This window comes from Bos grunniens, chromosome 9 (assembly GCF_055505025.1).
Source record: "Bos grunniens cultivar Pamir isolate PY7600 chromosome 9, Bosgru_T2T1.0, whole genome shotgun sequence".
Taxonomy (NCBI): domain Eukaryota; kingdom Metazoa; phylum Chordata; class Mammalia; order Artiodactyla; family Bovidae; genus Bos; species Bos grunniens.
Genome location: NC_141173.1, coordinates 40,083,760 through 40,110,588, shown reverse-complemented (window position 1 = coordinate 40,110,588; position 26,829 = coordinate 40,083,760). Strand labels below are relative to the sequence as shown.

Below are 26,829 nucleotides of genomic sequence, written 5' to 3'. Positions count from 1 at the left end.
AATTTACCATTATTTCACAAGACCCCCAAACATTTATCCTCATTATTCCTTTTAAGGATTACAAAGTGTAGAGCGGGGGGAAGAAAAATAAACCACTAATAAAGGATAATAGTGCGGCAGGCATGTGTTCTTAGTTTCATCAAAAGAATGACTAGCATATTCAGTCTGGTTTGAATACTAAAGAATGTCTCTTAAAAAATTACACTAGATCCTTTGAGTGATTCCTAAAATGGATTAATACATGAGAGTCAGAATTCAAATTCCAAATAAAGCTGATGAATTCCCGTAATTATATCTCACCTGCCTCAGATCAGGTTATTCATTTTCTTCAGAATTGAGCTGTATTCCATCTCTGATAAGGACCTGGAGGAATTTGCCAGTTTGAAGTCACTTTTATCAACAGCTGTTTTATCTTTGTGTCCACAAGTGAATTTCTTAGACCAGCACTCTTCAATAGAAATATAATGCAAGACACATGTCATTTAAAATTTTCTTGTCATATTTTTAAAAGTTAAAAAAACAACAAAAAAAACAGAAAAAAGACCTCAGAAATGTTTTCATAATATATTTTATTTAGCCAATATAGCCAAAGTATTATTCCAACAAAGAATTGGTATTTTTAAATTATTGAGATATTTTACGTTTTTTTTTCACTAAGGTTTCTAAATTTTCTGTGTGTTTTACACTTACACATCTCAGTTCAAATTAGCCACATTTCAAGTGCTGGACAGCCCAGCCCACCGTGGCCAGCACCCACCGACGTGGGTGCATGAGGAGGCAGCTGGAGGTGAGGCTTCATCTGACAAACCAGGAGTCTGAGCTTTACCCTGAAGGCTGCAAGGCCACAGTGGTGAAGCAGTGTTATTTAAAATTTGAACTTCATCTGGTGGTCTCAGGGGATGCAGGTTAGGGGTTTAGGAGTGAGGGCTCTGGCCTGAGGCACGTTCAAGCGGGTGTAGGGATCCAGGGGAGGAGTGATCCCCCAAAGTAGAAACTGTGGGGAGCATGGACCAAGGGAGGGTGTCTGAAAGGTTTGGGAGGACAGGTCATCAGAACTGGATGGCGGCTACTGGATTTGAAGGGAGGGGGGTGGTCTAGGATGGTTGTCCAGTGTTTACCTGGGTGGTTGGGTCAACAGCAGTGGTGGTGACTGAAATGGAAGAAGGAAGGTTGTGAGCCCGCCAGGCCCCTCTGTCCATGGGATTCTCCAAGCAAGAATACTGAGGTGGGTTGCCGTGCTCTCCTCCAGGAGATCTTTCTGACCCAGGGGTCGAACCCATGTCTCTTCTTATCTCTTGCATTGGCAGGCAGGTTCTTTACCACTAGCGCCACCTATGATGCCAGAAGGGCTGGGGAGGGCGCTCAGTACTTAAGATGCCCATGAAGGCTAGGCAGAAACCCAAAGGGGATGTAAGGGTCAGGTAATCAAGGACAGCTTTATAGAAAAGGTGGGACTTGGGCAGAGTCAGAGAACCAGGAGAAGTGGCAGCAGAAATGTAGACAGATGAGAAGGTGTTGGACGTGTCTAAGTGACACCGTGATTAAACCTTCCTGCTGGGCCAGATGAGATCAATGCTGTAGACATGTCGTGTTTGGCACACATGGGGTTGGATCACGCAGTGTTCTAAATTTAAGATAGATGCCAACATTTCCACACAAAAATCCAGATTTCTGACTTTTCTTTAAAATAAAAGGCAGCCAGGAGGTTGACTTGGCAGCACAGGAGGTCCTATACGGTAATGATGGGACTCAGTGTACGCAGTCCCTCTCCAGCAAGTCTCTTTTATTCCTTTCTGCTGTTTACCCGAATCCTGTAGACATCTGAGTTTTCTGAGTCAAGGATTGGTAGGTAATAAAGTTACAGAGATAGATCAGTGACAGATTATGGAGGGCTTTTAATACCAAAGTAAGGGGTATAAATGTAGTCAGCTGATGTATAAGGGATCGATGAAGATTGAAGCCGTGTTTAGGAGAGTTATTCTGTTCTGGTTGTTGGATATTTATTTATTTGGCTGAGCCAGGTCTTAATTGTGGCATGCTACCGCATGTGGGATAGATCCCTGTATAGCATGTGGGATCTAGTTCCCTGACCAGGGATCAAACCTGGGCCCCCTGAACCTGGGAACACAGCATCTTAGCCACTGGACCATCTCCTTGGAGAGTTATCCTGGAGCACTGTGAAAATACAAGAGGAAGAATAGTTAACCAGTTTTGAAAGGGAAAAGAGAGATGTGATGGTGTTGGTTACCCAAGTAGGCCTAAAACTGCAAAATGGAGGTCTTCTAAGGCAGTGTTGTCCAGAAAGGCTGCAGGTGCCACAAGCAGATCATCTGGGCCAGCATGCTTTCTGGGAAACTGGCTTTGCAGACTTTCAGAATTCAGGCCAGTGTTTGGTGTAGGGGACAGTGAGTCTGACTGTTTGAAACAACTGTTTGATATAATAACTCTGTGATTGCAGAGAAAGCAGTGGAAGTTCAGTTCAGTTCAGTCGCTCAGTCATGTCTGACTCTTCGTGACCCCATGAATCGCAGCACGCCAGGCCTCCCTGTCCATCACCAACTCCCGGAGTTCACTCAGACTCACGTCCATCGAGTCAGTGATGCCATCCAGCCAGCTCATCCTCTGTCGTGCCCTTCTCCTCCTGCCCCCAATCCCTCCCAGCATCAGAGTCTTTTCCAGTGAGTCAACTCTTCGCTTGAGGTGGCCAAAGTACTGGAGTTTCAGCTTTAGCATCATTCCTTCCAAAGAAATCCCAGGGCTGATCTCCTTTAGAATGGACTGGTTGGATCTCCTTGCAGTCCAAGGGACTCTCAAGAGCGTTCTCCAACGCCACAGTTCAAAAGCATCAATTCTTCGGCGCTCAGCCTTCTTCACAGTCCAACTCTCACATCCATACATGACCACTGGAAAAACCATAGCCTTGACTAGACGGACCTTTGTTGGCAAAGTAATGTCTCTGCTTTTGAATATGCTATCTAAGTTGGTCATAAGTTTTCTTCCAAGGAGTAAGTGTCTTTTAATTTCATGGCTGCAGTCACCATCTGCAGTGATTTTGGAACCCCAAAAAGAAAGTCTGACACTGTTTCCACTGTTTCCCCATCTATTTCCCATCGCAAAGAGTCAGACACGACTGAGCAACTGAACTGAAGTGAAAGGGTGTGCTGGTTACCTTTTATTAAAAATGTTTTTAAAGCCCTCTTATAAAAATTATTTATACAGGCTAAACCATGTTGTTTTTTCTTCATGTGTTCCTATGAAAAATTATCATAGACAAATTTTTATAAATATTTGACTTTGGAAGGAGAGTCTATTACATGTACAAAAAAAGGCATTTGTACCAAGCCTCAAAACTTGTCAAGTTTTCCTACCACATTTAGTGTGGCTTCTTTCTCTTTGGCCTACAGATGAAATATGTGAATGAAAGGTTTCAAGATGAGAAAAATAAAGAGGTGGTTCTCATGTGCATCGGCATCACTTCAGGAGTCGGACGGCTGCTCTTCGGCCGGATCGCGGATTATGTGCCTGGTGTGAAGAAAATTTATCTCCAGGTACTTTCTTTTTTTTAAAAAACATCTTGTACTATGTAAAGTTTTAAACCTCATTGATGAACCTCCCATGTACCCATCCTACAGTGTCAGGCATTATTGCATGGATTTCCAAGGGAACTAAGAAGTACAGGGAGATGCTTTCAGGTCAGCCTATGGAGTGGAGATGGGCTTGAGGTGTTGCTTTGATTCTTTATTATTTTTTTTTTCTATTTTTGCTGTGCTGGGTCTTCTTGGTTGTGCGGGGTCTGCTCTTTGTTGAGGTGCGCAGGCCTCTCATTGCGGCGATGTCTCTTGTCGCGGAGCACAGGCTCTGGGGTGTGGGGCTTCCATGATTGAAGCATGTGGGCTCAGTGGTGGTGGTTCCCAAGCTCTCGAGCGCGGGCTCAATAGAAGTTGCTCTGCGGCGTGTGGGATCTTCCTGGACCAGGGATTGAACCTGTCCTCTCTGCGTTGGCAAGTGGATTCTTTACCACTGAGCCACCAGGGAAGCCCTTACAGGTACTTCCTTAATAAGCCTTTATTCCTCTAGCAGATTTATCCTTGTCACCTAATGGCTCATACATGTACTTATTTACTTAAATTCTTCCGTAAACATGAGAACTATTTTGTAGACCTCAACAAGAAGCTTTTAAAGGGCAAAATCAGTTATGAGGTCTGGGTTTTTTCTCTGGCTATGCTGCATGGCATGTGGGATCTTAGTTCCCTAACCTCCAGTTTGCAGAGGGAACTCAGAGTCTTGACTGCCAGGGTAGTTCGGAGTTCGGGGTTTTCAACATAAGAAATTGGTGAGCAAACAGTATTCTTTGTTCTGTCATGGAACTGCACCAAACCAGAATGGTTTTCTATCTTTTGCGTTTTTCTAAGAATGCTTTATTTTTGATGTAGTTCTCATGGTCATGTGCCTTTGGCAATCCCTGTGAAATTCAGGGGTGTGCATGTCTTTTGAATTTTCTCACTGCAGATTGCCTTCTGGGTGTTGTGGGCTGTGCTGTCCCGAGACCATACTGTTGTTCACTTCACAAGTATTTAAGTGACTCCTCCATGCCCAGTACTGTGCTAAATGCTACAGATGAAACACCATCTGTGTGCTCTGTGACGAATGGTCTCTGGGCAAGACAGATAAAGCCGTGTTCCAGCACAGTGAAATAACGGGGCTAGGTGGGGCCACAGAAACACAGGCCCAAAGCAGCTAAATCACTAGAGGAGGTCTGAGCAGGCTCCCTTGGCTGGCGGACTGTTGAGAGGTAACAGTTAAATAGATAAGGAAGACAGAGAAGAGTGCTGCAAGCAGAAGCAGCTGCATGGGCAGAGATGGAGATGTGACATTGTGTGCTGTGTCTGGGAACAGTGTTTGAGTGGACTAAGAGAATAGTAGATTGGCTGGCTGGCGAATAGGCAGGAGTCAGGTTGGGAAGGGCCTTGTGAGCACAGAAAAGGCTGAGCTCAATCCTGAATCTACCAGGAGCCATTAAGGATTTTTTTATACAAGGGCGTGACAAGAGTTGTATTTTATAAAGCTTAGCCTAGTAGCTATGAAGGGTGAATACAGAGGAGGAGGGGCCAGGGTTCATACAGTCACAAAAGGCCACATATTATGTGGTTCCCTGTATACATAGTGTCCAGAATTGGCTGATCCAGGGACAGAAAGTGTAGATCAGTGGTTGCTGGTGGCTGAGCGAAGGAGGGTCTGGGGAGTAACTCCTACCGGCAGTGGGGTTTCTTTTGGGGTGATGTAAATATTCTAAAACTACACAGTAGTGGTGGTCAATGAACCGAGTGCGCCTTCCCTCCTTGCCCAGCCCTTCAAGGTGCGTACCATCCCACTTACAGATGTGAACTCGGAGGGACAGAGGCTGCCTCACTGTGGGTGTCTCTGTAGATCTAGGCGGTCAGCGCAGTAAGGAGTCTGGTCACATAGCTGGAAGGCTGGGAGAACACTACCTTTGCAAGTATTTCTGTGTTAACGACCATTCCCCCTTTTATTAACACCTTAACTGTGGGTATCTCTGTCGAATGTTTAACAGAAGTCTTGTTCTCAAGTGTCAAGGGAGCCCTCTAGTGGACATTTGTTGCCTTACAGACTTTTGGCTTCCTTTCATTTATTAAAAGAGTGTCTGCTGTGCCCAAGCACCAGCCCCGACCCTGGTGGGTGATACAAACATGATACAGACATGGTCCTTGAGTTCCCAGAGCAAGACCTGAGGCAGGGAAAAGCTGGGCATGATTGGGAACTCAAGAAGACAGAGTGGCCTGGGAAGAGGTTGGAAAGAGCAGGGCATGGGGAGAGGAGGGGCCTCTCCCCATGATTAAACAGAGCCTTGGAATACACGGAGGAGACATTTTACTTTAAGCATAGTAGGTCCTTGTTGGAGAATAATGTGATCTTGCATTTTGAAGTCGGCGTGGTTGCTCCGTGTGTGGAGGATTGAAGACTGTGAGGGAAGCGGGAGTGCAAGAGGGAGGGAGACCAGGGAGGAGATGATACAGCATCCAGGTTAGAGAGGATGGAGGCCAGACTGTGGTGACACGATGGACGAAGTCATGGCGTGTTTTATACATCAACACTTTACTCCAAAACAACTTTTGACTTTAGAAAGGTTTCCCCCCAGAGGAGGGTCATTTACAACATAACAGGGGGCAAATACATTACTAGTTCATGTAACTGAGGAAAGAAAACAGCCTTTCCTGACTTGGCCCACGTGTGGCCGACAGTTACACGGAAGTGAGTGAAGAATGAGTAATTTCATTTTGGATGAAAGGTTAGCCACAGTGTGGCACAGCGAGTGTCACAGCGAGGTGAGGTGACTGCAGTCCAGGGAGGCCCGTGGAGCAGAAGGGGTGTCCTGTGCTGCTGGGAGCCACCAACAGCCCTCCCCGCTCTGTCTCTCCCCTGCCCCAACTCCCAAAAATTGTGTGGTTTTTGATCCTTGGCTCTTCTCTGCTGTGATCAAGTCCAGCTCTGTGGGTTGGCTTATTCCTCCTCCCCTCCCTGTCTCCCTGCCTGGCTGTTTGCCCTCTGGCCCCGCTGTTAAGGGCTGGAATGCTTCTGCAGCCTGCCTTCCTCTCCTTCCTTTCCTGGCTGCTGGGTTTTCTCAGACACGCCTGCTTCTTGCTGCTGTTACAGCTCAGCCTTGTCAGGGCAGTCCTCCTCCCTCCCTGTCCCTGTGATACCAGTTCTGAGTGGCTTCCAGGCCTGGGACACAGTTCGCAGCATCCCATGTGGTCTGCTTTGGGGGCACAGTCATCTTGGGTTTGGGGAGGCTGCAGAGCAGAAAAGCACAGACTCTAAAGTGAGATACAGCTTGTCTCCCCCAGATCCTGCAGAGGGTTGTGTGAGGATTCATGGTGACAGCTTACGTAAACTGCCTGCCCAGGGGGATCACTAATAAATCCTTGCTTTTGTGAGATTTTAATATTCTATTAAATACTGAGGCAGATCCTGATTTGGAACAGGTCTCAAGAAAGGAGACCTTGGTTTTTCTGATGTGGGGATCTTTGCTTATAGGTAACAGAGTTTAGGAATATATCTTACACTTTTGCTGAAGAGTTCTGAATTTAAACTTCCAGCAAGGTCTTGGGTAACCAAGTATTTTCAGCCTAACAATGCTGAATACTGAGCGAAGAGATGATTGAAATGTATTATATAGAATGATAAGAGAATCTCTGCAGAGGTTCCCGGAGTACTCCATTAGGAGAGGGAAGACTGCGTCCTGGCACCTTCCCAGCCATCCTTCTTAACTTCACAGGCCTGTCTTTCTAGTCACCAGTACAGTATTGCAGATTTCTGTCTTTACTGTGTACCTGTTTCAACAGTGTGAGTGTTTAAAGGTTTGGAAGTTGTAACTCTAATGAAAGAATGGAAAGCTTTGGATTAAGATCACTCTCCCATTGTGTCAGATTGCTCTGTGCCATGGATGTAAACCAAAGTGTGGACATCATATCCATGTACGTAAGCAGACAAACCCCGATGGGTGCAGACAGGAAGGGTCTGGGAGGACCATCCCATTAGTGACTGGTTATTCCTGACCAGGACAGTGTGGGTTGAGGGTGGAGGGGGTTGAAGGAAGACTTTCATTTATTACTGTATACATTTTTCTACAGTTTGAATTTTGTCAGGAATATATTCATGAGTTACTTTTGAAATGCAGAATTGTTTTTTTGTAATTTAGAAAAATGAATCACTTTTAGATCCATCTTCCTCTGGAAGTCACTTCTGCTTGTAAAACAAACTGAGCCTCATTGCCCAGTTTTGTTGTTGCTGCTGCTGTTTTTTGTTCCCTTTTAGTATTTTATATTTTCTGAAAGATACCTTAGGATAAAAGGTATATGCTTTACCAAACATAAGCTACTTCTACAATGGTATCCAGATATTGAGCAGTTCCCCTGCCTGAACAAGGAACCAGACTATGATTCTCTCTTCTCACCTGGGCTGTGGCATTGGGGCTGGTTCCTCCTCCAGGCAGCACTGGTGGTGTTTATGTGTAGTAGGAAAGCTGGACAGACTTCTGGGTGAAGCGCTGCCACAGGACTGCGTGCTTTAGAAGAAGCCGGATGCCCGGCTGTGCCCTGAACACTTCCCTTTGGTGTGATGGACCCGAAGACCACTGCTGCCAACTAGTGGACTCCTAGCCAGAGGCTCTGAGAGTCTGCAAACTTTATATTGAATAAATTCATAGGAGCAACACTTGTTTCTAACTGTGGCCAAGAGAATATAAATTAATGTAATTTGCATCTGCCTCTGAAAGTGCCTTCTGCTTATTCAGGTGCAGCTCATTTTTCCCTCTTCCGTCATTATGCTTAGATTTCTGAGCAAAACTGCCACTGACATTTCCTCCAAAAATGTTCTTTGTGACAGAAATGGGAACTATAATAGCAAGGACTTTGCTTGTTGTTGTTCTTAGGTACATAAACTAACTGAAGCAGGGGGTTATTCTTCTAGAGACTGTAATATTATGACAGAAGATATTTCCTGTACAGTTTTAAGAAGCAGAAGCAAGAAAGAAATCTCAAAAGTCAATGTCTCATTAAATGGCAGTGCTAGACCCTAGAAAAGGGTTAGGAACCTTTGAATCTCTTTTTTAAATCTAACCAGAGCTACTGTGTTTGGGGTGGAAAAAAAGACTGTAATACTAACTTACTCACCCTACACACTGGGGCTTGTATCTACAGATCAGTAGATACTGGGGGAAGTGATGAACTTCCTACACGCACAGTGCACTATGCTACTGTGTGTGGAGTGTTCCTGAGTGTGGGGAACAGGTATGTCCTTGTCAGCTTGGTCTGCTACCTCTGAACTTTAGCTACATTTAGGGTAGTTACACCTGCTGAGAAACAGCAGCATTTCTCACTACTATTTAGCTGCAAATAAGGCAGAAGTAACCAGGTATTTTCTGAGAGCTACTAGAGAATGTGTGTAAATTTCTATCAGTTCAATTCTTAAAGAAAAACCAACAAATTTTACTTTAAATAACTAATAATTTTTATTTAACAATTATTGTTAAAATTTAAGTTTTAAATACTGTCAAATAGTTGAAAAAGAATATAAATTAATATAATTTCAATTGAGAAAAGGAGAGCTTGTAGTCAGGTAAAGAATTAAGAAGTAATAATGTGCTCAAAATATATAATAATAAATTTGAAACTCTTATATGAATGATTTCTTAGAAAACTGAACAAAGAATAAAAATTTGAAGGGGCCAAAAATGAATAGAAAAATCAGGATAAGCACTGTAAGTGCCTGGGTCTTGTGTTAAATGTATTGGGTCCAAGAAAACATTTGTTTATTCAGCAAAACTGACTTCGTGCTATAAGCTTTCAACTTTCACTCTGGTTGTCTTGCAGGAGATTTGTACTGAACAAAATATGAAAAGAACAGGAAGCGCATTCTAAGCTAACCTAGTAGAAGTACAGTGGTGTGGTTGGGCATTAAACCCATTGAATCTGGCCCCGTGATGTCCTAACATTTTATTCCAGGTTCGCTGGAATTTTATCTCCTTTGTGTTTGTAGATAGAGTAAAACTGTATCTAATAAATAATATTAGGATTGGTCTAATTAGTTTTTCAGTAACAGTAACTCCTTAACTCTAGACGGTAGATGGGAAGCATCGGGTCTTTCTGCCAGGATCACAGCGGTCTGGACCCGGGCCTGTCCTCTGGGCCTTAGCTCTTTCCAGCCTTAAGGCTGCAAGCCCAGTGCCTAGCCAGTCTGTGTCTGTTAGTCACCCAGTCGTGTCCGACTCTGCAAGCCCATGGAATGTAGCCCGCCAGGCTCCTGTCCATGGAATTCTCCAGGCAAGAATACTAGAATGAGTTGCCATTTCCTCCTCCAGGGGATCTTCCCAACTCAGGGATAAAACCCAGGTCTCCTGAATTGCAGGCATATGCTGTATCATCTGGGCCACCAGGGAAGCCCAAAGCACTAAGCAGCACTAAGGAATTACGCTTCCACCCTAATGGACATGGGATCTGAGGAAAAGATGTTTCAGTAGAGTATAAACAATCAGAATGTGGAGATCATGTTCTTTAGGAAAAAAATGTGAAGTGCCAGACTTCTTTTTCAAATAGCCAACTCTGAGTCTTAAACTAATTCTACCATAAAGCCGTATTTACTCAGCTATATAATACAATGGTATCAGAAGAGAGACCAACTTGGATTTTTTTTTTCTCCCTGGCCTCCCTGAGTGGCATGTGGGATCTTAATCCCCTGACCAGGAATCAAACCTGTGCCCCCTGTATTGGAGAAGGCAATGGCACCCCACTCCAGTACTCTTGCCTGGAAAATCCCATGGGCAAAGGAGCCTGGTAGGCTGCAGTCCATGGGGTCTCGAAGAGTCGGACACGACTGAGCGACTTCACTGTCACTTTTCACTTTCATGCATTGGAGAAGGGAATGGCAACCCACTCCAGTGTTCTTGCCTGGAGAATCCCAGGGACGGGGGAGCCTGGTAGGCTGCCATCTATGGGGTCGCACAGAGTCGGACACGACTGAAGTGACTTAGCATCAGCAGCAGCAGCCCCCAGTATTGGGAGCACAGAGCCTTAACCACTAGACCGCCAGAGAAGTCCCCAACTTGGAGTTTAAAATCTTTTTCAAGAATGCTTTTGATTGTGGGGTCAGTGGATGACATGTGCCAAAGTCACCTGGGGAGCTTGTGAAAACCACTGTTGGGGGTCCCTGTCCTCAAGTGATCCTGCTGTGCACTGAGGTGGTGGGGGCTGCCCCGAGGCCCTGCCAAGCTTGGTGTCCCCCATTAAGCCCTGGCCAAACAGAGCAGATGAAGGTGGAGATCTGGAGCGCTGCTCTCTGTGGCTTCTCCCTCCCGTCCCTGCCCTGCTGTCATCAGAGGGGGCCCTCTAGGAACGGTTCCACTGCCCCTGCTACTTACTGCCCAGGCAGGCCCGGCTTCCAGGCTGGCTCCACCTGGGGTTACTAAACCTCCCAGCATCACTCGCTTCATCTGTAAAATGGGGAAAATATTAGGGCTCACCTCATAAAGTCACCACCTAAAGTCCTTGGAACAATGCCTGCATTTCATAAGCATTAAATAAACGACAGTTTCTGTTATATGCATACTTTTAAAAAAGCTGATTCTTTTTAAAACATCTATTCCACCTAATGAGTGAATGATCAATTTTAGTTATTTGCCTAAAAAACTGAATTGTCCACTCCTTCCTTTTTTGTACCCACCATGCTTTGAATATACAACTAGAACATCTAGAATACTTCATGTGCACTTACACAGTCATCTCTTCATAACCCAAAGGTACTAACCAGGTTTTATTCACATAGCACAGTGCATAGAACAGAGCACAGGAGCTGCCCAATGGCAGGGAAAATCCAGTGTTTGATTCTGTTACTTTAGCAAACTGGAAGCTCTGTGAGGTGAAGGATAGATCTGGCTGGCGTATTTTCATTATGCAGAGGACTGACACCAGTAAAGTGCAAATTTCAAAGGTAAAATTTCTAAATCATATGTTGGATGAGTGAATTTGAGCTGATATTCAAAGAACAAATACGTAATGAGCACTGACCAGGTACAAGATCCTTAAACCTTATTATATGTAGGGCCAAAGATGACTTTTGTACAGATTGTGATCTCAAAGAGCTTACTGCTGGGAAAGGAAAGTAAGTATACAAAAACCCTTACTTTTTTCTTGTCCCTTAATGGAAATACTGAGAAAGGGTGAGGGGAATTCAGGGAAGATGATTGTGGGAGTTGATTATGTATATAAAATCAAGGCAAAGTGGGCTGGGGAGGTGACTAACCGGTAACCACTTAAAAGCTCTACGCATGTCGCTCAGTAATTGTGATGCTCCCTGTTCCGAGAGCGGCGCTGACACTGTGTGCCTGTCCCAGGTCCTGTCCTTTCTCTTCATCGGTCTGATGTCCATGATGATCCCCCTGTGCAGCGTCTTTGGGGGCCTCATTGCTGTCTGCCTCATCATGGGTCTCTTCGATGGATGCTTCATTTCCATTATGGCCCCCATTGCCTTTGAGTTGGTTGGTGCCCAGGACGTCTCCCAAGCAATTGGATTTCTGCTCGGATTCATGTCTATACCCATGACTGTGGGCCCACCGATCGCAGGTAAATAACATTGTCCTAGCACTGTCTACGGTAGGTCCTGAGTCTCACATGTTAAATATATTATGATTTATTGCTTTCTGCTGTCTTGCTGTTGTATGTGGCTTATCTATAACATTTTTACTAAGACCAGCAGATGGCATGTTGGAAAAATTTGCTGATGAGCCCTCTTACTCTTACTGATATCTTAAATGCCTGATGAAATGTATAGCAGTTAGCTTCTGGACTTGGAGACTTAAGAGTTCCTGTGCTAGTAAGTGTTTTGGAGGAATAGGAAATGTGACTTCTTTCTTTCAAGAGGTGAAGATTCTGAAAGATTTCTAAATATGTATGAATTGTGTAAGAGATCACAGTCCTCCCTGAGAAATAGTTAAATGAAAAGTAACACTTAACAGGAGAACCCAAATGTCCGTCAGTAGATGAATGGGTAAACAGAATGTACTACATCCGTACAATGGGGTTCTTCGGCCATAGAAAGGAATGAAGCATCGTACCGGCACACACCACCAGGTAGGTGAGCCTCAGACATCATGCTAAGTGTGAAAGAAGCCAAATACAAAAGGTCACATACTATTCCATTTATGTGAAATAGCCAGAATAAATTCAGAGACAGAACAGATGCGAGGGGATGGAGGGAAGGGGGATTAGGGAGTCACTGTGTATTGGGTGTGGACTTTTCTTCTGGTGTGATGAAAATATTTTGGAACTAGAGAGAGAGTGGTGGTTGTACAACACTGTAAATATACCAGATGCCACTAAAATGGTTAATTTTATGTTGCACGAATTTTACCTTTAGAAATCTTCTGAATGATAGTATAAAGTTGTCTCACATTCAGTATTAACTGGGTACTACTATAAATTATAAGATTTGATATAAATATTATGAAATTTAAATGTATGTACTAGCATCTGTCTTGTATGTGAGTGACTCAGTGAAACTTCAATTCATTCTCATATTCAGAACCACACATGTCAGCAAATTTGCCAGTTAGGAACCTAGTCATGAATCAAGCAAGCAGAACCACTACTGAGCACACCAAGTGAAATATAAGTTCTAAACATCACAGTCTCCTTGCAGGAGAACCCTCCAGTCCTTCCCCTCTCTCCCAGTTAACAACCTGTTTTTACCTCTTACATGCTTTGTTAGGGTTTCCAAGTCCACAGCAAGTTATAGGAAGTACTTTACTAGAAAAGGTGTTTCTTTTTGCCACTGGAGGTGACTATAACAGATCAAGAATGAAGGGGGTAACAGGAAATTCCCAAAGTGGGCAGAAAAACGCCAGGAGGTTCTAGGGATTACAGTATTACAGCCAAACATAACCTGTGTTCATGAAGATGCAAGGTTCAGTTACATATGCAATATTTGATTCAGATAGGAAAAGCATGTATTTAGATATACTGTATGTTTTAGGTTTCTATTTGGAATGACTGTACACTTTTTTTCCCCCCAATGTGTTGGTATTTACCTGAACAAATCCTCAGCTGTTTATTTAGCAGAGTCAGATACCCATTATAATGTGTTCCTGGAACATTTCTGGTCACTTAGGTTGTACAGCAAAAGTCTGAAACACTAAGATAACTTTTAAAATCTGGATTTTGTTAGCAAAATAGAAATAAGGAGTACTCTGACAGTTTTCAGAAGCACAGCCGTAGGCTCTATTAGAATACCATATCTATACTCTTACATTTTCCCCTCAGGTGCTGACAAACCTTAGTATCTTTCCAAAATGTATTTAACAATGTAACTTTTTCATCCTCTTAGATTTATAATTTTTCATGATTTTGGATTATCATTTTAAGTAGTTTCATGTTATTTCATAAACAGGCACACAAAAGGTCTGAAAATGTAAACATTTTGAAGCCTGTGTGTATGACAGGTTTCAGCTTGGTGGACCGTCCACTTTCAGCCGAAACAGGACCTTAACACCATGTGTCAGAATACCCAAAGGGCCTCTGAAGGGTTTTGAGAAAGCCAAAGCTTGACTGCACGTGTTCTCTCCACGTGATATCTTGGTAGGAAAACTCAGAAGCCTGTCACAGATTTGCAACAAGATTAAAGAAATGACATCTTTTCTTTCCTATCAGAAAAGGTTTATCTTTCAGAACCATGTCCTTAAAAACGTCTGCTCTCTGAGGTGTCTGCACTGGCCTGCTGGGATGAAGGTCCTAGGTTGGCATTGGGCCACCAGGGCGACTCCTCTTGGCCCCAACAGTCATGCTTTTCTCTCCTGCTGACAGTGTTTTCCCTTCCCAGGGCTACTCCGGGACAAGCTGGGCTCCTATGATGTGGCCTTCTACCTCGCTGGAATCCCTCCCCTTATTGGAGGTGCTGTTCTTTGTTTTATCCCATGGGTCCACAGTAAGAAGCAAAGAGAGGTCACTAAAACCACTGGAGGAGAAAAGATGGAGAAAATGCTGGCGAACCAGAACTCTCTGTCAAGCTCATCTGCAATCTTTAAGAAGGAATCTGACTCTGTTATTTAATGTCTTATATACCTCCACCAGACTGGACTTGCTTTCAGAAACTGAAGCAAGTATTCCTTTTATATATGAATTGCAAATTTGTTATTTTTTTAATCACATCCTAGGAGTAGCACAATAATTGGGAAATAGAACCCTCATTACTACAAGAACCATTTGCTGCCAGTGAACAGCTAGCTGTCCGATATTTCCGTGAGTCTGAGGGCAGAGACTCAGACTCAGTTTTCATGTACAAGAAAACCTGTCTGAAAGTCAACTATCATGAGAATATGAGGCTATCTCAGTAAAAAAGCAGCTTTGGAAACTGTGAATGCTATTTAGCTTGTACAAATACTTAAAAATACCTCAAGCTATACTGAAAGGGTTGTGGTTTGATTAGGACTGGAAATATTATTTGTTGTCTCACATTGGTGTTTTTAGTATCTCTGTTTTAATTTCTTCTGCTATTTGGAAACTTCGTACAAAATTTAAGCCTGGATTCTAGATAATATCAGATCGACTTAGATTTCAAGCCAGTGTAAAAATTGTTCGCCTGCTGTTAAATAAGCTATGAAAGTAAGTTATTCTGACTTGCTCCAGTGTCAAGGGACCTTCTTGGAGCAGGTGCTGACAAGGTATTCAGAATCAATATGTGAGATGAACAGGATACTGTTCATAAGGGCAAAACAGTTCAGAAATCAGACATTTCTTCCATTTACATGTTCTCCCTTTGGATTTGCAGTGTGTTTTACTCAAGTTGCCAGAAACACCCCAGATTTCTGAATTGTTTAAGTTGTAACAGTAAAATAGAATGAAAGATATTCTAGCAATTTTAGCTCAGAATTTTTCTGACTTCTGAATTTGTTGCACTAGGACCTGATATTTAAACAAGCATATTATCAAGTTGCAGTTTTAGGCATAAATGGGGGGAAAAAAAAACTCTTTATGAAGAAGATATCTATTTCTGCTAGAAAGAATTGCTCAAATTGGTAAAACTTTCTGGCAAAAATTTGCATTCATATATATTTATCCTAGTGTGTTCCCCTTTAACACTGCCTGTATTTTTTCTATTTATATATAAATATAAGAAAGCAATTAAAATTTTAAAGATTTAAAGTTAAAACCAAAGTCATGACATGACCTAAACTCCACTGAAAGAAAAAAACAGGAATGGGTCCCTCATCTTGAAATTATGTTAGTGCGTTTGTTTCTAGGATGCCAAGGGTTTTCCACTTGTTTCTTCTTCTTATTGCGTTAATAATACACAAACTCATAATTAAATCCCCAATGCATATGTGTATTAGATCCTCCTCAAATGCGGCTTGTTCACCTGGGAAGATGCCATCTTTTTTATAAAGCCCCTTCAGGATCCGCCTGTTCTTAAATTCTTTGTGCTGAGAGAAATGCAATCTCCTTAACTTTTCTTTTCAGCTTGGATCGTTTGTGAAGGGCAAAGTCCTTCCATTCCTGTCTCAAGCTCAGGATGGAGATGTCGGTAAAACATATGGATTTGTAGTTGTTGGGGGAGGAGGGCACTCAGGAGGAAAGGCAAAGTGAGGCTGATAAGTAAACAACTAGAAAACCCAGTAACTTTTTCAATATCAGCTTTCTCAATCTGCAACCTTGAAGGTTCAGTATAAACACTAAATATGTAATTTATTTATAATAGAGCTTTAAACAATTTTGATCTTAGAGACATTCAGCAACTTACTACACCATACACACAGCTGCAACTTACTACTGGAAGTTGTATTTCATATACAAACAGCTATGAACAATCATCAAACCTGCCGCTATAAAATACTTATTTTTTTCTATAGTTTCAGCACAAACTCCTGACTACCCTGTGATTTTTCAGAAAGAGTAGATCTGAGAAAACTTATTCTGTAAAGACCTTCAGAATGTTTTTCCTTTTATTATTTGGCTGATATTGGGGGGGGGAAGTAATTATCTGAAACTCAGACTTGATCTTGTTTATCTTACATAGTAAAAGAGCAACACGACCAGTATAATATAACTTAGATCTCAGACTATTGTGTTTGTGTATAATATTACACATATGTAGTTTCAGTCTAATGGAATGAATCAAACAGGATCTATAACACTGCGAAGGCTCCACTAAAATAGACTCTTAGGGAGAGTGCTGTGCTGTAATAATATAAAGTTAAAAGTATAGAAGATAAGATGCTAAATTACATAAAATGCATATTTAGTAATATGTTGTTTGGTACAAAAAGTTCTCAAAGTCTAAAATATACAACCTAAGAAAAAATACCAGTATTCACAAAGATTTGTTTTAGACCAAGGAATGTTACTTTAATCTTTCAAACTAAGGCCTAATTTCTAAAGACTGTTACTTAATTGCAGTAAAGTGACCTGATGGACATACATTTTGTTGTTGTTGTTGTTTAATCCAAGACACTTTTTTAAAAGAATAGATAAAATCTTTAAAGAACTCAGCAAATTCTCAAACGTAAAAGGTTCTGGCGTTTGAGGCCAACACTATAAAAGAAGGGAGCGATCATTCCTCTTCACACACAGTCCGGATGGGATGTTACTGTAACAGGATGCCCAGGGATCTTCCAGAAACATTCTGGTTAGGGTTTACTGCAGTGCCTGTGGCTGGGATGCATCCATTTCAGTAACAATAAGCCACCCAGATTACTGATACTATTTTCAGAATTCATCTCTTTGATCACAGTTGCAATGCTTAAGTCTATAGCCCTACCCCAAGACCTGTAATTTCTCCTGAAAACTGCACAGTGCTTGCACTGAGCTTCAAATTCTATTCATAAATAGAAATAAGACTTCATTTGCATTTCATGATCAGACATTATCTGTTTAGACATGTTTGCAGATGATCCCATGGACTCTGCCCAAGTATGGGGGAAAAAAAAATTAATGCCATTAGCTTCAACTTCCCACACTTTTAAAGTAAATGTACACTTGGTTGTAAAGTAAACATATGTTTACTTCTGGTAATTATACTCCTTTAACTGCACTTAACATTTAAATACGTGCCACTGTTATTTGTAAGCTGTCCCATGTTCAGATAACCTGATGATAAATCCAATAAGGCTGAACAGAAAATGTGCTATGAGATCAGAGGTAGGCACCTGTAGCATGGGTGGGACTGAAGACTTCCTGGTGGCGAACTTTCATGCCCTCGCATACCTCTTTTTATACTGTCTTTACATTCTGTTGCCCTTTCTTCCCTACATCCTTCAAAAGCCTGCTGAAGAGTCAATGACTATCCCTGCTTAGTTCCACTGGTTGCTTAGTTGCAGTACTTACTGGTCCCGGTGATTTCAGAGGATGGAACCCCATCCAATTTTGTGTAACCTAGAGAATGGCTTGGTCTCAGCTTTCCACTTAGAGTTCTAATGGTACACTGGAAAAAAAATTATAATGGGTGGGGGGATAAGAAGTTTCATATAATTGTCAACTTTTGTGTTAACATATAAAACTTTAAATATTTAAGGTAAATGCTTTGAGAGGAAAGTATGTCAAGTTCTTAACATATTTTCAGAGCATACTTTTTTTACTTTGATTTTCATATTCCATTAAAGTTTTGCTAAATTGTAGTCCTGAGAACATACCCTGGAGGCTGCCTGGGAATCTAGTAGGCCTCTGGGATGCAGTGTCTCGTGAATCTGCTTTAGGCCTGGGTTACAATTTATGGTGAACGGTATTAAGAGTAAGTTCCCGGCGTCTAGAGATATGGGTGGAAAGTATGAGCAAATTAGCTCCAAAATTTAAAAATATGTGAATAATTTAAATACATATTTAAAACTATTCAGGAGTTTTCAAACTGAAAACTTCATTGTTGCTGCAAGGAGGGAGCAAATAATAAGGTAGACAACAGCAACACACAGCTTCCAGGCTCACTGAGTGGATGACAGTCACAGCCACATTGGATCACTTTACTTGTTGACAGAGACTCATGCTTTGTTTCAGATATACACTGCAAGTGATAGGCTACAATTTTCAAGAATAAAGGGCCAAATCCCCATAGCTAAATGTGAAGCCTGCACACAACACAGACTCATTACCACCAAACTACCATAAATAGGGATTTTTATCAGATGACTGCTTAGGACCCATGAAACAATTCATTGCCACATCTTTGAATCACTCAAACCTTGATATTTGGGATACAGTAGCCTACTTTAGCTTTAAAAATTAATAATTTTAAAAAGTAAACATTAATTACCTTGGCCTCTCTACATTCAAAGAAATTTCCCATGGTACAATTTTTTTTTTGACAGATATAAAATAGGAGGCTACCTCATTTATGAAACAAGGTTTTTGTTTTTTATTAGTATGCTGGAAATACCATGAGAATGAAATAAAACCTTGTCAAGTACTTGATCATGACACTCAGCTTTGTCATGGCAGCCCACCTACCTCAGCTTCCGGGGTCTACCTAAAACCCCAGCGTAATCAATTCCTGCATAACCAGCGAGTGAATGGTGATTCTGGAGACTAAAAGGCAAGGGAGTGTAGGCTGTTAAAGGGGGTCGAAATACCAGTAAAACAAAACGTGTTTAGTTCCGATAAGTAGTATTTAAAAGGAAACAAAAATGGAATATTAACTAATATGGCCTGTGGATAATCTGAAAAAGGGAAAAAAAAAAAGACGAACCTTATAACCTATATACAATAATGAACAGTTGCTAAAATGCATCGTGAGTGGCTTGTACAAATTACACCGGCAGCTTGACGATGAGGTCTTGCCTTCATGTTTTCTTTGGCAGGAAGATGGATGATCGCTGACAACAGATTATATGCTTGTGCCTTAGCCTTACAGCTTCCATGTTAAACTCCTGTAAGAAGCACTCCTTTCCAAGTGGATCAGGGACTGTGGTGATGAGTTTTCGTCTTACTGGAGTTTTGGAAAATGCTACCACTGAGTGTGGCGATAGAGTAGGGGTTAATGCACAAGTTCCCAATCTAATGACAGAGGTTTCTCGCCTTTCAGTATGGTGGCCTATAAGAAGAGCATTTTGGAGTTCAGTGTCACTAAGCATGCATGTGATATCACTATCTACACAAAACAACATTTAGAAGTCAATATCAGATAATATTTTCAGTATCCGTTGGTTATTAAGAGTGAATCTGTTAAATATGTGTGTAAACACATAAACCTTTTTCTACTGTTATCTTCACCGAATGTAATCATCTATAGTAGGTTCTACAACGCAAGACAGTGATAGGTCAACGTATCTGTCGTAATTTAGCCTATACTGGAATATTATTTCAGGGACCCAGGGTTTGTTATCCAGACTGCTGTATTCTCACCCCAGCCTAGGAGACCCAGGGTTTCTTACTGAGTGCTGTGTTCTCACCCCAGCCTAGGAGACCCAGGGTTTCTTATTGAGTGCTGTGTTCTCACCCCAGCCTAGGAGACCCAGGGTTTGTTATCAAGTGCTGTATTTTCACCCCAGCCTATGAACTGACTGTATTTGGTGCCTTTTTTTTTCCTAGCAGAGAAAGATTAGATCAGGATTGGTGCTAAACTTGATGTTCTTTGCAAAATTATTTTTTTCTTTTTAAATATATATAATTCAATAGGAAGTCTATATGTCTGGCAGTTATTATGCATGTTACATTTTGTATATATATATATGAGGGAAAACCCCTCCTATAGAGGAATTATTGAGTTCAGATCTACTAAAAAATATGTAATTTTTGTTAATACAGAAGGTGTTAGGGTACAAAACTCAAAAAAATGATCACCAAATGAAAACCTAATGATGAACACAGCCCCCAAAGGTAATGACTAAAGAAAAGTCCCTGGTCAGTGTTGCTGGCATGAAGTTAGCTATTCAAAGTATTCTGTAACTCTTATGTGAAAAAAAGTCATGTTTTATTATATATATAATTATATATGTGTGTGTATGTGTGTGTGTATATGTATTATATACACACATAAACACGAAGTAGCTTTCTGTTGGGCTTAAGGATGTAACTTAAGCTATTTTTCGGGCTTAGAGTTTTGGGAGCCATCAATTTTAAAATATCATTGTCCATCTTTCAGATTTAACCTAAAGAAATTAGATTAGAAACAACTGTGTCTGGGGCAGAGTCAGCAAATCTCAGACCTATGATTGGCTCTGAGCATCATGGTTGTGGCTGACTGTGTGACTCGCACCAGAACTCTACCCCAGATTCCATGCAGGTCTCTTGAGTCCCTAAGGTACCTGCGAGTAGGATTCAGAGGAACTGGGGACCACAGATTTGTATTTAACCTTGCTGTCTTTATAGATGTTGCCTTAACTCTATTTTTGTGAAGATATTAAAAATGTAAGTTAGAAAAATACTATCATTTTTCTAATTAGGAAAACCAAACATTTAGAATCTACTAGAATATACTGGATTCACTGTTAACTAATGATAATTCCATTCTACTGTTAACATGATTTGTATGTAAGAGAATGGGGGCCTGTTAATCAGAAGTTATAGAGGGAGGAGATTGGGATTGACATACATAACACCATATATAACACAGGTAACTAATATAGCACAGGGAACTCTACTCAATACTGTAATGACCTATATGGGAAAAGTCTACAAAAGAATGTATTTATGTATATGTATAACTGATTCACTGTGCTGTAGAGCAGAAACCAACACAACACTGTAAACTAACGATACTCAAAAAAAAAGTTACAGTGGAGTGAGATGAAATATCCCCTTAGTAATAACTTCTCATGTAATTGTTATAATATTGTAGTTTGAGAACTATAACATTATTAAGGCATTGCCCAATGCTTGATAAATTTGAATTTTGTCATTCTGTTCTCCTACAAATTTACTTTAGCTTGAAAGTTACAGCTATGACAGACTGAACCCTGCAGTATTACTGAGAGAGAGCTTGGATATTTTAAGTATCTCCTAATAGACACTTTTTTTGTCAACTTGTTTTAATGTTTAACTGAAAACTAATTTTTAAATTATTTTGCATATTTTCGAAGTTAGGAAAACATGTTTGACCTTAGACATCAAAACCAGATTATTCCGAGTGCATGCTGCAGAGTGACTCTGCTCTGTCTACACAGGGTGCCATTTTTGGCATAGGAGTTGTCTAAATATAGGTCACTTATGTGAAATGATTATGCTGGGTTTGATCAGTGTGCAGTGTTTTAGTACTTGCCTTTTAAAAAATTTTATGTTTCTTTTTAAAGAGTATAATTTATAATTGATTTTTTATAATGTTCAATTTAATATAGATAACCAAAATGTTTTTAATGAAAAAGAGCTTTGTAATCATTTGGAGGGTAAAATCATTTTACTGTGAAACAATATGATATTCTCAGTTAATAAAAATTTTTTAGCAAATGTCTATACGGCTCTGTGCTTATATTTATGAAATTCCCTGGGGAGGTGGAGGCGGGGAGGAAAAATGACTAAAGGGAAGGAAATAGTGTGTACGGAATAAAAGAAATAAGCTGTATGCTTTTAAAGCTTCATATATGTATTTCAGGTGTGTTTGGGTATTGTTATTTCTCTAGGGGACGAAGACATAAACCACAAGCACTGGATAGTCCAAAAACTATTTCTATTTGACATTTTTTTTTTTTTTGCAGTTGACTTAAAATTATTGCTTCTTTTACTTACACTGAATAAACTTATTAAATTCAGCTGGTACTAAGTGATCTATTTCTCACTGACAATTTCAGGGGGTGATCAAGACCAGGCTGGAGGGTTTTTTAAAAATTTCCTACTATTATGGATTACCCATTTGGAGAAAAACTGATTGCAGTCAGAGGATGTTTATTATTTGATAAGACCTAACTACAAAGCAAGTCACTATTGATGTTTAATGGTGCTAAATATATTTTACATATCAATGTGAAATTCGCAGTATGTCATTGAATCTATTAATTATTTATATGCCTGCAAATAAGTACCAGATGTGCAGGCGATCCTAAGCAGGGTAAACTTCACTCTCTCGATAAAATAATTTTTATAGGGAAAAAATAGATCTAATGTATACAGAAAACAAATTTTCTAGAGGTATAACTCAAAGAATTATCATAGTATCATACTTCCAGGGTTTAAAATTCTCTTGTTGTTCAGTTGCTAAGTCATGTCCAACTCTTTTGTGACCCCCGTGGACTGCAGCCTGCCAGCTCCTTTCCCCATGGGACAGTCTCCTACAAATGAACCTAAATTCAAAAGTTCTTTTTTAAAACCCTCCAGAGTCACCAGTGTTTTCTTAAAACTTACAGAAACAGGAAACTCACTACCCTAGAGGATGGTCTACAGTACAAGAGGGCCCCCTTGCCTTCCACGCTCACCATCCAGCCCTACCGCCCATCACTGTCTCAGTCACCTGCCAGCCTCGCTGGTCACTCCTACACACCCATCACGCTAGCACATGGCTTTTGGTTCAATGTTCAGTATTCATATGGAGCAACTTTATTTCACTCAGACTTAACAGAGACACTTGGAACCTTGTCTTCTCTGGAAGTTGCTTCATCTTTGGAACCTTTAGCACCAATATCCTGGTCTCTTATCACAGCTGATCACTTCATTCCCCCCCGCTGACTTCCCTCAGTCTGCTCCTCAACTTTGAGATCTTCTTCCCATTAACTTCTCCCTCTCTTGACCAATCAGATCTCTTCAGTCTTTACTTCATTTTTCTAACCCTTAACCCTGGGTCTGGCAAAACTCCAATAAGCTCCCTGAATATTCAGTTCATTAGCTGCCCCGTATCTCCCCCACACACAGAACACAGAAGTCGCTCAGTCGTGTCTGACTCTTTGCCACCCCATTGATTGTAGCCCACCAGGCTCCTAGGTCCATGGGATTTTCCAGGCGTGAATACTGGAGTGGGTTGCCGTTTCCTTCTCCACATATCTCCCCCAACCCCAAATTAAACACTTCCAGCTTCCTTCCTCAAACTATTTCTTCCCTCTTTTCTAACATCAGTTTTTCCCCTCTACAGGATTATTCCCATGGGCATATGCATATATATGCTCTTCTGTCTTGCATTTTGGTGGTGGTGGGGGGGGTGTAGAGCGGGAAAGATTTCTTTTAAATTCACATGCCCCTTGCAGCTATTGCCTCATGTCTTTCCATCCATTTATAATAGAAAAAAAAAATTCTTGAAACAATTCCTACTCTCTCCAATTTTATCTCTACTATTCTCTTTTGAATCTGCTCCATCAGGATTTTGCCCCTACTACTCCACTGAAACTGCCCTTCTCAAAGTTACAACTGACATCCACACTCCAAAATCAAATAGTCATTTTTCAGCCCTGGTTTTATTCAAATGATCAGCAGCATGTGTTACAGGGAGTCCGTTCCTGATGCTGGGAATCCATCACGGTTTAGTTTCTGAACCTTGTCCTACTCTATCTCCGCTCACTCCCTGGGTGGACTCATCCTTTCTCATGACTTGAATTACCATCTAAATGCAGATGGAGCACGCATCTCTCTCTTAGACTACAGACCCTTATACAACTGCCAACCTAACACCTCTAGAAGGATGACTACAAAGAACCTCCCAACTTAACATCCAAAACTGAGCTCCTAATATGCTGCTCTCCTGTACTTGCATCTTTTTGCAACTCTCTTCATTTCTGTTAACGACAACTTCATTTTGCTAGTTGTTCAGAGAAAAAACTTTGGAGTTATCCTTAAGTCCTCGTCTCTCACCCAGTTCCAGCCTACTATCAAACCCTACTGCTTCTACTTCCAAACTACATCCAGAATTTCTCCCCCCACTTCTACTATCCCCAACTGCTGAAAAAAAAAAAAAAAATGCCTGGCATACAGTAAGTACTCAACAATTACTTGTTGAATAAATGAATGGTTTCCAAATGTGTCAGCATTAGCATATCGACTTCCTCTGCCTAGGAATATTTCACTAGAGGACTCAGCCAGTGCAGCTGGAGTGAGGCAGCAAAACCAGGATCAGGACGGGGGAGAGCCTGGCTGGCCCCAAGTAGAGGAGAGGGCCCACAGAGTTGGGAGCTTTGATTCTATATGTGGGGCTTTTGAAGAAGGAAATGGCAACCTCACTCCAGTATTCTTGCCTGGGAAATCTTGTGGACAGAGGAGCTGGTGGGCTACAGTCCATGGGGTCGCAAAAGAGTCGGACACAACTTAGTGATTAAACAGTAACAACGCGGCTTGAACAGGTAAGTAAATAAATTGCAAATAAAAAGAACCAGGTTTCTACCACAGGAGAAGGGAGGTACATATCTGGAGAGGTGGAAGGCTGGAATAAACGCTGTGGTGATGGACGAGGACTGGCAAATTCTAGTGTATATACATAACACATGTATATAGGTGTGTGTGGATGTTGTGTTCATATGTTTCCCACCTCCATCCATCCACTGAGGACATCCCAGAAGCAATGCGTGTGTCCCCTTGTAACAGCAGAGACTCAGATGATAGATATTTGGCTAAAGATAGGCCCCTGTATATATTTTAAATCTAAATTATAATGCTGACGTGATGGAGTCAAAGATGACACTCATGGAAAGCCTTCTAATTTTACAGAGAGAGAAAAGCTTGTCTTCAGACACTAAACAAGAATAAAAAGCATGGACAATCCCCTGATCCACAGATAATTGCCTTTATCATTACAGAATGTGTCCCTTAAGACTCTTATCTGTGAAAATGTTTTGTGAAAGTGAGGAAATATACAATTTTCCAACATACTTTTCTAACTTCCTGACTTTTTATTGATGTTGTCAGGTTAAAAAAAAAATCAAACTGGCTTAAGTCAAAGGGTGAAAAGTTCAGGTGCAGTCTGAAATCAGACGGCTAGGATCTAGGGTCGAATGACGTCATGGGAGCTATAGCCTTGCCATCTCTCGACTATTTATTTTTCTATAGGCTTAATTCGGGTAAAAACATAATTCTTCCCAACAACTCTAAGCTATCCTTTTCATCAACTCCGGCAGGAAAAAAAAAAAAGAGCTTCTCTTGTCCAATATTTTGGACAAATTCCTGGGACTGAAACATACTGGTCCAACATAGGTCAGGAGCCCAGCTCTAAACCCATCATTGAGGCTGGAAGACAGAATATGCTGATTCAACCAGGCCTCAGCCTCAGGCTACCTGAAGCTGGCTAGTGCTCAACCCACTTCATGGAACAAGAGAAGTAGGCTCCCTTCTAAGAAAACTGGGGTTCTCTTGTCTGAAAAAGGGATGAATGGATTCTGGGAAGGCATAATAAGAGAAGTTTACCACATATATCAGTTAATAAACTTCTACATCTTTTTTTTTTTTTTTTGATGGATGCACAATTATCTCATGAGACAGATGAACAATTAATTTGATGCAACTCTATTAGTGGCTATCTGGAGTAGCATCATTGTTCCACACTAATAAACACTCCCGCTATGAACAAACTAATAGCTGAATTTTTATGCTCATCTTTATTTCCTTTAGGCTGGATTCCTAGTAGTGGGATTTCTAGGTGGAAGGACAAGTACTTTTGATTTTTACTGTTTTTACCAAATTGCATTACCACATGTTTTCTCTGTACCTTTGTAACACTGCTGCTGCTGCTGCTGCTGCTGCCGCTACTAAGTTGCTTCAGTCGTGTCGGACTCTGTGTGACCCCGTAGACGGCAGCCCACCAGGCTCCCCCGTCCCTGGGATTCTCCAGGCAAGAACACTGGAGCGGGTTGCCATTTCCTTCTCCAATGCATGAAAGTGAAAAGTGAAAGTGAAGTCGCTCAGTCGTGTCGGACTCTTCACAACCCCATGGGCTGCAGCCTACCAGGGTCCTCTGTCCACGGGATTTTCCAGGCAAGAGTACTGGAGTGAGGTGCCATTGCCTTCTCCCTAGGTAGGATTATTTTATAACACTAGGTATGATTATTATTTTTAGGATTATTTTTTAAAATCCTAAAACATGAAAAATTTATAGGTTAAAAAAAAACCCTCGTTGTAAATTTGCGTTTTTGTTTGTTTTCCAACTACAATAAAATCTACTTAACATAAAATGTAGCATTTGAACCATTTTAAAGTGTGTTGTGGCATTAAGTACATTCACACTGTTGGGTAACCATCACTAGCCATCTCCTGAATGCTTCAATCATCCTAAACTGAAACTCTGCACCCATTCAACACTAACTCCCTGTCCCTCCCTCCCCTCGGTCCCTGTCAACCACCATTCTATTTCTGTCTCTATGAATTTGGTTATGCTGTGCTGTGTGGTGCTGTGCTGAGTCGCTCAGTTGTATCTGACGCTTTGTGACCTCATGGACTG

At 41.3% G+C, this 26,829-nt stretch overlaps 1 protein-coding gene and 1 long non-coding RNA gene across 3 annotated transcripts in view; one reads left to right on the top strand and one right to left on the bottom strand.

Moving 5' to 3' along the window:
* SLC16A10 (solute carrier family 16 member 10) overlaps positions 1 to 16,981 on the top strand; it is a 112,334-nt gene extending 95,353 nt beyond the window's left edge. Inside the window, exons 4-6 of one of the 2 annotated variants that reach the window (XM_086317302.1) lie at positions 3,405 to 3,548; positions 11,906 to 12,134; positions 14,386 to 16,981. In XM_086317302.1, coding sequence (XP_086173428.1) covers positions 3,405 to 3,548; positions 11,906 to 12,134; positions 14,386 to 14,615 — 603 coding nt within the window. In that variant the 3' untranslated portion in view covers positions 14,616 to 16,981. Of the gene's footprint in view, positions 1 to 3,404; positions 3,549 to 9,389; positions 9,601 to 11,905; positions 12,135 to 14,385 lie in introns of those variants that run through there. The other variant, XM_086317301.1, reaches the window with a different exon arrangement.
* Positions 16,982 to 18,882: 1,901 nt separating this feature from the next.
* LOC147365831 (uncharacterized) lies at positions 18,883 to 26,737 on the bottom strand. Its single transcript, XR_015132888.1, has 2 exons — positions 26,101 to 26,737; positions 18,883 to 19,581 (listed from the first exon to the last, which is right to left on the bottom strand). It is a non-coding gene; the product is annotated as an uncharacterized LOC147365831 (long non-coding RNA).
* Between the last annotated feature and the right edge of the window lie 92 nt (positions 26,738 to 26,829).